This window comes from Vanessa atalanta, chromosome 24, assembly GCF_905147765.1.
Source record: "Vanessa atalanta chromosome 24, ilVanAtal1.2, whole genome shotgun sequence".
NCBI classification, from domain to species: Eukaryota; Metazoa; Arthropoda; class Insecta; order Lepidoptera; family Nymphalidae; genus Vanessa; species Vanessa atalanta.
This window is the reverse complement of record NC_061894.1, coordinates 3,495,167-3,506,140: the sequence shown is the minus strand read 5'-3', so window position 1 is coordinate 3,506,140 and position 10,974 is coordinate 3,495,167. Positions and strand designations below refer to the sequence as shown.

The window sequence follows — 10,974 nt, the reverse complement described above, 5'->3', positions numbered from 1 at the left end:
TGGAATATACTTAATTGAAAAACCACTAACACTTCTAGTTATTCATAATCTTTTATATACATAAATAAATTTCTTGAAATTGATTTATTTGATTTCAAATTATCTTAAAAGTATTTTGGAAAATGAAAACACACACATTCAACAATACATGTATATTGAAATTTAACATTTTATTTACTATTTACAATTAAATTCCTTTATATGCATATAATTTTATAACTTAAATTATCTGGACTATATTTGAAAACAATAATTGTTTTCTTATCAACAATGATCATTGAAATTACAAATAAAATTTTAACATATGTTTAAATTTTCATTACTCTACGCTTATTGATCTACGACGTCTATTAACTAAATAATATTAGTTTTACACAATATAGAGCGAGACATAAGATAATCGAATAAGCTTAGTGTGGATGAAATGGCGATAGGTCATAGACTTGAGACCAATAAGCTTCTCTTACACTAACGGGAAATTATAAAACCGTCCGTCATCAGACTTGTCATGTGTCATTTGAAATGTTGGACCACTGAGAGAGGACGAAGGTCGTATGCATACAGCCAATATGATGTTTTTGACACTAATGGGAGCTTTAAAAAAAACAATAAATAAATAAATGTAATTTGAAAGTTAACAGAAGTCGATGATATAGACATTTAATGTGAAGCGTTGGATGTCGTCCTACGAGAAGAGTATTAGATATTAATGTATGAAGAAGCAATAAATGGACTGTGGGATTCCAAGATCCAAATATAGATTAATTTTATTGACAATAGGAGAAGAGATAGAGACGAATGTAAGAGACAGCTCCCTAAATAAATAAATTTAATAATAAATAAAAATTAATACATCAATTTATTTCATCGTCGTCATCAATGGTTCGCCATTGCGTGGTGATCAAATAATATATATCATTATTACGAGTCATTTATTAACACCCTCCATATCTTTTTCAAATAAGGTATCAGTTTTATTTAACTGCACATGCGTAGATATATCATGCTATAAAAATTGCATTTAATAAAACTAAAATTTAGTGCGTATAGTGCACGCGTTTTAGTTTTATATTTGTGAAGTGTTAATAATATATTTATTTAAATCATCATTATTGTATTAGCTTTACTGTGTAAAGTTTGATTCATTATATTATAGATAATAGCGTGATTCTGTAAGAGTTTACTTCATTTTTTCATTTCACGCGGGAAATTTGACATTAAACATTCGTGTTCTGCGGTGAGTTTCGAATTACTCCTTACCGACTATAAATACAGTTCTTATTTCATTTGCGTTCCGTTGCAATCACGTGACAGTTCCATGTCGACGCGATGGCGGTTAGAAACATTGTCCTCCGAAATCTGTCGAGCTTATCTCGATAAATAACTATAATAATATTATGAACGCCTGTGGTTCATTTATTAGTGAGACTTTAAATAGTTTAATAAATTCATTTGTAACTTGATAATTTTAAACAGTAAGAAAACATTAATTTTCTTTAATAAAAATATTTAATCAACTTTAAAGCTCTTGATTTTATAATTAATCTACACAGATAATTATATTTTTATACCTAATAGTTTTAAGTACATTAAGACGAGATTAATTTCATAAAACATTTTTTGATTAAACCTAAGAGATATCTTCTCTTAACACTAAAATTAACGATATTCATCCCAAATAGGAATTATTCTAAGACAGTCTTGATTTGTATTAAGCACAAATCGTTAGGACGGAATAATATAAGGCATACGTTAAGATATCAAATATATCAGCGAATACAATTCTATACACCTTCTTAAAAACCTCCTATTAAAAAAAAATGCGTAATACCATTCAAATTGAAAAAAAATACAACATTCAATAGCATCGCTTGCGTTACGGCACGGCCTTTATTCTATCTTCTTCTTTTTTATTCCTATTCAATTTCTCGTAGATTTCTTCAACGGATTTTTGTCTGGTTTCCGGGAAGGATATTAATGTGTAGAAACAGGCGAAAAAGCATACGACTGCAAAGAATAAGAAGGTCCAATGAATGCTTATCAGCTCGCAGACTTTAGTGAACCATTTCATCTGGATGAAGTTGCTTAGTTTCGCGCAGATATTCGCAAACGATGACACTGTGCCGCGTAACTGGAAAATAGGGAAATGTGCTTTAGGTATTTAAGTATATTCAATCTTCAAATCTAATCAAATCAAAATATTCTTTATTCATTTAAGATTTATCAATTAAGTTCATCATATTCATTATTAGGAACGTTCATTCGACTAAATATTCGATTCTATACCGAATACCTAAATCCATTGATCGAATATTATTTGATTGGCTCACTGATGATTTCTTTTGTTACTTTTTTGTCATTATTCTCTTAGACGTCTCATTTTGAGTTTAAGTGCAAAACGAACCGATGATTCACCTTTAAGGAAATCGTGATAAAAAGGATCGTTGTGTATTTGATGGGATCGAGGGTGACAACTAATCGAATTTGTTAATTTTTTTCCCGTCCTTATTCATAAATTAGTCACAATACTCACACTAAGAATTATTTTAACGACGAGCCTCACTCAAACTCTTTATATACTCAATAAGACATACAATATGTATTGTTACCAGTACTAAAAGGTGTGCAAAATTTCAACTCAATCGTATGTGTGGAACATATTTAAAATTTATTTGTTTTAATCTTACCTGGAAAGTGAATAAATCCGTGATAATTATATACGATATCGGTTGGAATCCGGCAGCGTCAGCGAAGATACAGAGACACATGGCGAAGACTGGAAGCCAGCCCGGTAGCCAGATGCCGATACCCGTCAAGTAAAACCACGCAGACAGTGCCAGCATCCCCACGCCCACTGCGAACGACGTGGACACCAAAAGCAACTGGAAAACAACACGATAAAAGAATAAATAAGCGTACCCCTCCTATCTTTGATATTGTATATATACGTATATGTAAACAATAATATATATGTAAATCACAAATTGACAAAAAAACCCCACTGAAAATATTTCGCCGGTTATTCTTTGGTCAGGGTATTTTCTTTTCCGAACTGGTGGTATTATTTAATTTGACATTCAATAAATGTAACATTTTACATTGAATAAAGGTATTTGATTTTGATTTGATTTGTTGTGCTGGAGGTAAATATTAAACGATTGGTGATAGGGCTTGGTGCAAGTTCGTCTGGGTAGGTAGTAGGTAGTAGGTATCCACGGATCAGATATTCTATCACCAACCAGCAATACTTAGTATTGCTGTGTTCCGGTTTGAAGGGTGAGTGAGCACTTCAGTATGTCTAAGCTCCCAATGTTGGCCGCATTCACTATATGAGGTGTGGTTACTATTCCTTGTAGCGCCAATGTCTATGGGCAGTGGTTCCAATTTAATTTACTCGTTCGTTTTATTTTTATTTGGTCATTATGTCTTGTTCACGACAGTCTCGACAGACTCGACAGTCTCGTGAACAAGACATTCGTAGATAATGTCGAAATATCGAGCTCCACCAAATAAAAATAAAAAAACATGGTAAATATCACGTTTTAAATAATGTTAGTAATAAAAATAACCATGTTAATTTAACATCTATGAATTGTCTTCCTTTAATTACCTTCCTCCCAGTTTTCTCTACAATACAAGTTGCAACCGTAGAGCCCAAGAGCTGCACCAGACCGATCATCATCACCTGCTTGTTCGGGCTCAGTTTCAAGCTGATGGATTCTGAGGCACGTTCGAAGACGAAACCAGCGTATATAAGAACGATGAGGTATCCGTCAAACTGTTGAGTGATTTTAATCACCAGGGTGATGATGAAAGCTTTGAAGGTAGCTTTGTCTTTTACTGAAATATTAAACACACTTATAAATGCAATTGTAATTTTTAGTCGTAATTCATTAATTGTAATTGCTGATGATGATATCCTTCTAACCGTTTTCGGACATAACGAACAATCTCAAGAGAACCTAACTGTGTATTTGACACAGGAAAAAACACAAACACAAGTGTCTGTGAAAAACAAGTGCACTTTCGATTTCTTCACTCATATAACCCTATGGGACTCAAATTTGATTCGACTAGAAAGAGTTCAGACGCAGAACCAATGACTTTAAACGCTCTTCGATGCATGACAGTGTACACCCGTCTAACTAAGACTCCGCACTCAGAATTTATCGACAGAAATCCTAATAACATTTTAGTGGCCCGACCTGCGACCATAGGTTTGAACTCTACAGCTAAGACCATATACTATATATATAATCTATATATATATAGTATATGGTAACTGCTTCTACTTTGGTCTTATATATATATAATCTATATATATATAAGACCAAAGTAGAAGCAGTTAATGTGTAATTACAGGACCAGATAATACAAGATGGTAGAAGATGTGAACAATGTTTCTTAAACTGTTAATAATAATTATTATTTATGGATAAAGGATATTATCACATAACAAGTGACCTATTTATCCGTCTTTCTGACGTTAATAAATAAGTCTGATTAAGCTAACAATAACTTAAACCACCGTCTGGATATCTGTGATGAATGATAATTGTTAATTAGTTATTTAAATTGTACTTTATTCAAAATATGAATAGAAAGTATAATTATTAATGTTGCAAAAAAATGTAATGCAAATAAAGATGATAAAACGTAATACATATCTCATAATAAATTTCATGGACAGAAATACTATAGCTTCAAAGCAATACGAAAACAAGGGTAGGAACAAGAGTACAACAAACACAATAGACGCAAATTATGAATACAACATGGCTGATGCAAATCTGATGCAAAACAAATGCAAATATCCAAGTGACCTACTTACGATATTTGTCATACAAGTAGGAAACGACCTTTAGATATATATATATATATACCTTGTGTTTAATTGTTTCATTTGTTGTAGATTTTAATCTTTTAATCTTGTAAGAACTTATGTGCAAGTCATAAAGCAATTTTGAGGATGGTTGAGCTTTTTGTACATCCTTTTATATGTGATACTATAGTCTACATGCCTGATTTGGAGAGGGACAGTCAGTGCAATTATTATGGTTAAATAACCATTATTCTATTTCACTTAGAACACAAAATTATAGCAGATTAACTGAGCACACAATAGTTACAACATTTGTTTCAAAAAGGATTAAAAAATTATATTAAAAATAATTAAAGAAAGTTAATTGTGGCTAGTGTTAAAGCAAATTTTGAGATGCCAGGTGAAATAACAGTCACAGGAGGCAAAGTATCCAAGATCAAGTGCTATGCTCATTGATGGTTTAACGGTTCATAAATATAAAGGGATCATCGGGTGACTTATTTACTAGTCTGCCTTCTTAATATAAATTAAATAACAAAAAAATACTGACATATAATCATCCAGACAGACTTAGGATCAGCTTTGGCCTGTTTTTCAACTTTCACGATATTGTCTATTTCCTGTTCAAGAGAACGGTCTAGCACGCTCACACCACGCAACCAAGCTAAGACAGTTTTAGCTTCCTGTAAAAAAGTGAGTTATACATACTTGAAAAGTTTCAAAAATACGAACGATTATTCAAGTGATTTCCTATTAAAAACGTTTCATGAGTTTCAAATATAGATTTAAAACTTATAATGTTACTGACATACAATATTTTTTTATTTATTTAAAGGAATCGGATATTAAGTCAAATTACCTTAAATTATAGTTAACAATGTATAATAGTTTAACCAGAATAAACCGCTTGGCGAGCTAAAAATCCGGTAAATAAATCTTTTAAAATGGTTCAAAGTAAAAATAAGCCACTTACATCAACTTTTCCCTGTTTCACGAGGAACTCCGGCGTCTCTGGCATTATTAAGAAGATAAAAAATACTACGGTTGGAACTAATAGCCCCATCCACAGCATCGTGGTCACTTGAAGCAGATCCGCGAATACATAGCTAGCTAGATAGCCGATGTTTCTGGAAAGAATAACATTTACAGTTATCTCTTGGTAATTTAATTAAAGTTTTTTGGGGAATAATTAAAAATTATTACCTATTTAATATGAGCAAAGATCCAAGAGCTCCCCTTAGATCAATATCACTGATTTCTTTTAAATAGATCGGTAACACGATGTAGCAGGCCGAACAAGGTATACCAGCAATGGCCCGGGCGAGAATTAGTGCCCACGGTTCCAGGCAGAGCAGTTTTATTTGCCAATATAACTGAAAAATACAATAAATTATTACAACATTATAAAGGCGCTCTAAAAGATAATCGATAAAGATTTTGTAAGTTTGAACGCAATAATAAAAATTACCCGAACTGATTTGATAATTTGTTTTTGCGTGTCCCCTTTTCCAACAAGCGGAGCAATGACCAAAAACGTCAACAAATCTGGCGAACTGTAGGTATCGTGTACGCAAAGCGACAACATTCACACGAACCAGGTGCGTCAGCGTTGTTGAGTTTTTTTTTTCATTTTTTAACCGACTTCAAAATCGGAGGAGTCTTATTGATGATATTGATTTATTTTTATTTTTCTGTATGAGCTTAATTCTGTCATATATAGAAGGATTTACGAAACTCTTTTTTGTTTCTGAAAAGGTTTTTGTATGGTCCCAATTAAATTTCGTAAAGATGATTAGCTTCGGAGACACGCGACGGAACTGCTATTTAAGTCGGCTTGTTTTAGTAAAAACTTTTTTATTTAGTATATTTTTAAATAACTGTTTTTCCAAGCTGTATATTTTTATGAAGATTCTTATCACAGAATTAAATGTATGAATTAGTTATGCAAGACTCGAATTGAATTGAGTGAAACCGCAGAGCACGGATTCATAATTCGTATGTTATAAGAAGAAAAAAAACCGAAACCGAATACGGCACAATATAGCATTTACGCAATACTTAATTGCAATTATATTTGTGATAATCTTAATGATAAATCACGTCTCTATATTTCAAGATTGAAAAACTTTGTTATTCTATACTTTTAAAATCTAAAGGGATAATATAATTGTTTCATTGTTGTCAAATCAAAACATAATACATTATCATATGTTCAAAAAATATGATATATCAAATAAAATATGCAACCATGTCACAATTTTAATTGCTGGTAAAATAGTATGCTGTTATGGATATGGAAGGTAAAGGAAGTTTAGGAACATTTCAATTAAATCTTTGTATAATACTCAATTGATAGGAAGGAAGCGGCTGATACATTTTTTTGTGTCAACAATACCACTTTTTACGAGCTATTATTATACGCACAAAAACGTCAGGTCAGATAATAGTTTTGGAGCGGAACCGGTTTTCGTACTTTGTTTATCAACAAATTAAATATAATAAAAAAACATCAACATTTAGTTTCGAGCGCAATTGTCTATTATGTTAAGTTAATTGTCTAATTTCCGTGTATTTTCGTCGAATTTGGACACATCATCTTGTCTACGTCTAAAGATGTTTTTGAAGGTTACCGTATGTTTAGTTTATCGACTTTGTTGGAACTCTTCGATTTCTAGCTCTTTCGGAGGCTTTTATAGTACACGAGGAAAAAGCTTGGAAAAAAAAGAAAAAAAAAGGAAATATTATGGAGATTTCTTTTTTAAATCTTAGTTATTGGTTTTTATAGAGAGGTCGAAAAACTTATCCTGTCTCGGCAGGTTTTTATAAGTTGCTAAGATCAGATTTTTGCGTTATTTTCATATCGATTCATCTTGTTTCCGCATAATGCAAAATTCGTGTTGGCCTCTCCTTATACAGTTGTCCTCTACAATTAATCTCTTTCTATAAATTTGATTTTAAATATAGAATTATTGTTTTAGATTTCATACCACACAAAAATTCTTGTGATAATCTATTTGGATTTCTGACTTTTGATTGTATATCTTGCAGTAAGCATTTTGACTTATTTTTTTCCAAACGATCAATGCAATCAGATTTTTTTTTCATTCGAAATTAGCACTTCCAAAAAATATGCTTTAACACGTTAATTTTCACCGTTTTTTTTAAATGCAAAATTATATACTATTAGTGGGTCTCCCGCGAAATTTCGCGTTTATGCAAAAGTTTCTTAATGATGTAGGAAACCTATCATAGATGATGTTTTGTTTTAATTTAATTTCATTGTAAATTGACGTCAATATGATGAAACCTCTTTTAAATGATTTTTTTAATATCAAATAGTACATTCGTTCAGTTACAATGTTTACGTTTTCATTTTTTTTTCTTATACAACCGTAGTACCTCATTTTAACTGGCCAGTAACATTTTTCCGGTGTCTAAAATTAATTCGTTGTTGAATCATAACAATTTAGTAAATTGCAATCAAGAATCTTCTTTAATTTTCTGCACATCTACGGCTGGAGCTCTTAAAAATGAGACTATAACCGTTTTTTTATACCTATGCAGCCATCGTCCCACAATCACTGGGACAAAATCGGCTTACGCTATTAATATGTAAGATATGTATAATCATCTATTATACTTTCCCACAAGGCGATTTGAGTGAGATATCTATAGGAGGACTTGACTCCTTATTTAGTGGGTCCATCAGATTTAATGGCATAAATAAAAACATCCTGATAATCCTCCCTTGAGTGTTACAATGAAATAAAATCATATCCGACTTTAAATTAGGTTTTCTATTATTATTATAATTTTAAGAGATTTTTAATTAAATGACACTTAAAACGCGATCTCAAGGTAAATAAAATGTTAATTAATTAAATCTAAATAATGATACAGTGCAAGGCCTCGTACGTACTTCCTTATTTCAAGATGTCGTTTGTATTTAAAATACTAATGAATCTATGAATTTTAAATTATTAATTTATTATTATTTTTTTGTGACTTTTAAGTATAAATTATCATACTAGTCATACGTATGTTGTAAATGATAAGTTATGTTTGTCTGTTAGTGGATCTTATTAGGATAAACATTCTATATAAACTGACTTAGAAGTCTACAACTCTACACTCTACATGTGACTCTACATGTTGGATGAGATTTTTAATTATTATTATTAATAATATGTCTTTATAGCACAACCATATAGTATCTCGCTGATATCACAAAGCAGATTAATATATGCATATAATTATACATACTATATCATCAATACAAATATTTATATGTTGTTACAAATAATAATTTTACTTTATCCAGAGGTAATCTGCAACAGTCCTCTCTTTTAGTAATAAAACCTCCTTTGTACATACAATCAATTTGTTTTTTTTTTTAACACGCTTTTATTGGCTTCGTCCGAATGTATGTAACGGAATCTTTGAACGTGATTTTTAAACAGTTAAAAACGTCGAATTACATTTAAAACTTCTCCGATAATCAAGGATAAGTTTTTCCCAACAACATGATGATCTTTTTAAAAAACTAAAAATGAAATCTTTATAAAAGATTGGTATTAATTATTTGCCCACAGACATCTTTGCGTCGGTAATTGTTAATCGTTTGTGTATATTTTTAATCTGTTTTATTATTATAACTATTTTTATTTCATTCTTTTAGTTAACAAAACAGCATAGCTTTGTTTGAAATATAAACATACTGGCTGGCTTTCAACGCACAGCTTAAGCTATTTAAAAACAAGTAAGTAAGTAGAGTAAAGAACTCTCTTCGTATCTCATTAGCGAAAAGTTGAAAACGGAATAACACAATAGCATCAATTTGTAGTCAACGTACTCTTTGTTATAATTACTTTAGCCAATATCGCATTTCACTTCATGCGGTGAATTTCGAGTTTGTATTTTTCAAAATCAAAATCATACAAATACGCGTACGGTGTCAGCTGAGATAGCTAGAGTGATTTTAAGAGTTATTGGCACAATTAATATTACTTCATAAATATCTTGACATATTAAATGTTTTTTTTTTTTTTTAAGAATAAAATTGTTTAGAATATATTTAAAAGAACTCGCTGTGAAATCATTATCCACAATGAGTTAAACTAACTATTATTACGTTAATGACTGCACCGCATCAAAAATCATAATATTAAAAATATATATATAAAATGTTAATAAAGTCGAACGTCAGATATTCAAGATAATCTTATATCGATCTTTAGTATCGCGCTGTTCAAAATAGTTTTTTTAGGATTATTAGGCTGATTAGATTTGATCACCAGCTTCCATACACATTGTAAGATATTAACCATCCTTTATATAACCGCTGAATTTATGTTTGATAGCACACCTTGGGAATGTAACGATCGCCTCCTGGCTGTTTCTACTCATATACAATTATGTACATAATTAATTTGACGTAAAAAAAAAAGTCCCGCTGAGTTTCTTTCGCCGGTTCTTCTCAGGTCAGGGTGTTTTCTTTTTCCGAACCGGTGGTAGTGTTTAATTTGACCATCAATAAGAAAGTGTAATACTTCTATATTGAATAATGGAATTTGAGTTTGCTGAAGTCTTGGGACTGCCTCTTGGGACTGTAGTTACACTGGCTAACTCAAACTTCAAACGGGAACAGAACAATATAAAGTATTGCTGTTAAACGATGCATTAGCATTAACAGCCTGTAATTTTTCCCACTGCTGGGCTAAAGGCCTCCTCTCCCTTTGAGGAGAAGGTTTGGAGCATATTCCACCACGCTGCTCCGATGCGGGTTGCCGGAATACACATGTGGCAGAATTTCGTTGAAATTAGACACATGCAGGTTTCCTCACGATGTTTTCCTTCACCGCCGAGCATGAGATGAATTATAAACACAAATTAAGCACATGAAATTCAGTGGTACCTGCCTGGGTTTGAACCCGAAATCATCAGTTAAGATGCACGCGTTCTAACAACTGGGCCATCTCGGCTCTTAAACGATATAATATGTAAAACACCAAGTATAGGTTAGGAAAACATGTATTTTCTCGCCTACTTTTGGACCTGAGTAATATTAAAAATCGATTTATTAAAAACAATTTACAATCGCTGAAAAAAAAGTAATAACAAGTGAAGATCTACTAATTATTCTACCCTAGTAG

General features: G+C 31.5%; 1 protein-coding gene across 1 annotated transcript in view; it reads right to left on the bottom strand.

Moving 5' to 3' along the window:
* Positions 1-214: 214 nt before the first annotated feature.
* The window catches only part of LOC125073397 (facilitated trehalose transporter Tret1-like), a 28,948-nt gene continuing 18,188 nt past the window's right edge, over positions 215-10,974 (bottom strand). Inside the window, exons 3-8 of the mRNA XM_047684213.1 lie at positions 6,026-6,195; positions 5,796-5,949; positions 5,373-5,505; positions 3,611-3,840; positions 2,688-2,882; positions 215-2,131 (exon numbers count right to left, since the gene is read on the bottom strand). Coding sequence (XP_047540169.1) covers positions 1,877-2,131; positions 2,688-2,882; positions 3,611-3,840; positions 5,373-5,505; positions 5,796-5,949; positions 6,026-6,195 — 1,137 coding nt within the window. The 3' untranslated portion in view covers positions 215-1,876. The remainder of the gene's footprint in view (positions 2,132-2,687; positions 2,883-3,610; positions 3,841-5,372; positions 5,506-5,795; positions 5,950-6,025; positions 6,196-10,974) is intronic.